The sequence below is a fragment of the Epinephelus moara genome, chromosome 20 (genome assembly GCF_006386435.1).
Source record: "Epinephelus moara isolate mb chromosome 20, YSFRI_EMoa_1.0, whole genome shotgun sequence".
Lineage (NCBI taxonomy): Eukaryota > Metazoa > Chordata > Actinopteri > Perciformes > Serranidae > Epinephelus > Epinephelus moara.
In genome coordinates, this window is record NC_065525.1 from 17,467,798 (window position 1) to 17,469,640 (window position 1,843).

The 1,843-nt window shown below is 47.4% G+C and overlaps 1 protein-coding gene across 1 annotated transcript; it reads right to left on the reverse strand.

Moving 5' to 3' along the window:
* Positions 1-464: 464 nt before the first annotated feature.
* phlda2 (pleckstrin homology-like domain, family A, member 2) lies at positions 465-1,519 on the reverse strand. Its single transcript, XM_050074136.1, has 2 exons — positions 935-1,519; positions 465-820 (listed from the first exon to the last, which is right to left on the reverse strand). The coding sequence occupies exon 1, from the start codon at positions 1,390-1,392 to the stop codon at positions 976-978; it is 417 nt and encodes a 138-aa protein (XP_049930093.1). The 5' UTR covers positions 1,393-1,519; the 3' UTR covers positions 465-820; positions 935-975.
* Between the last annotated feature and the right edge of the window lie 324 nt (positions 1,520-1,843).

Below are 1,843 nucleotides of genomic sequence, written 5' to 3' on the forward strand. Positions count from 1 at the left end.
TTTGTGAAGCTTAGTCACAAACACCAATAAAACACATTAAATTATAATTTTTTAAATGTAACTCTTATAACATTTCCATCCCAACAGCGGTGACCTATGGTCCCACCACACCTCAGAGGCAGTTAAGCTGTGTTCAAAGGCGCCGTGAGTGTTTTAAGTGTCCTGTGCTGATGACTACATCTGCTTATCAGTTATGACTCAAGCCTGAAACCCTCCCAGTGACAATCAAGAGTCACATTCCACCTGACAGCAGAGAGGAAAGGGACTTTCCTGTCCTCCACTCCCTTTTTACTGATGCATGTCTGGCATTTACAAAGAAATGCTGCTGGTGAAAAGTGTCCCCGAGTGTCAAATATACTGTTACTGACTCTATAATGCTGTAATGAGATACTGACAGACCTTGACACCAAGGAGAAAGGCTTCTAGCTGAGACATGAAAAATAAAAGTAGAGGAGAGCTTCAAGTTACAAATGCATGAATATTTATTCAAATAAATACACACTCAACACACAGTTGAAATAGTGAATAATTTAAACAACACAAGCTGTTTGCCAGTAACACCATATCCTGGAAACAAATAAATTAACATCATGGTTTTAGGAGACATTCCTCCCAGGAGAGCAGACTTGAAATAGTTTTGACAATTCAAGGATTCAGTCCTGTGTGTGTAGAGCTGCTGGAAATCTCTTCGTCTGTCACTTTAGATGAGTTGTCCCAACTCTCTCCGAGAGCTCAGCCCCGAACAATCCTTCATCTCCGGACCGGATGACCTTGTCTTCCTTTTGGTCCGCGTATTATTTCTCTATGGTCCACTTTGACACTATAAGGAGACAATAGTCATTAGTTTTAAGGTTCCCTCGCGGCGCTCAGCCACAGTCAATGTTTATTCTGTTTCATATAACATGTCAGCAATATGTCATGGTGTGTCCCTCACCATATTAGGAGTGGTTCACTGCCGGAGTCCCTTACAGCGGCTCAGGGCGCCCTCGCCATGCGCCTCTCCTGCTGTCCGGGAGACGCGCTCTCATTGTCCTGCCGCGTTTTAAAGTCCTGGATGGCCTTTCTGTTCTGGTAATCGATCAGGGCCATGGTGATCACTGCGTTCCAGCAGTTCTCCTCTCCAGAACACCGGAAATCGATCTCCTTATTGTCTGTGGTGACGATGGTGAAATAGACGAACTTGCCGGTGCGCTCCACGCAGTCCACCTTCTTGATGGACTGCAGCTTGAGCTCCTTGCCCTTGGAGCGCTTCTGCGTGTCGGCGTAAATGTTGAGGCTGTCCGTGGTCAGGACGCACGTCTTCCTCTTCCAGAACTGGAGCAGGTTGTCGCTCCTCTTCTCCAGCTCTCCCTCCTTGAGAATCTGGCTGATCTCCGCCGCTGACATTTTCATTGTTTATGCCGGGCAGGTTCGTGAACCCACTGCTTCCTCTGCTGTGTCGTCCGAGGAGCCCGAGGAAGGAGCTTCTCTACTACGGTAATAGTAATCCAGAGTTGCGTTGTGAATGAACCAAGGTAGCAGAGGACTTTTTATAGTCGACTCTGGCCTGAGCCCTTCCCACTTGACGTCAGATGACTTGGGAATGCATCAACAGTTGCCAGTGGAGTAATTCAAGGCTATGTGTGTGGGCGGAAGCTGTGGCGCAGGCGGGGGGAAGAGGGCAGAGGAAGTCCTAACGTGGACCTAATTACACCCCCAACATGTTAATTACTAATCCACATCCTACTGCAGAGATTAGTCTAAATGTTTGCCCACTCTGCGCCGAGTGATTCAGTCTAATATGGTTAATTACCAGATGTGCGCGCAGTGAGCTGAGCACATGCGTAAAAGCCACTCCGGACCT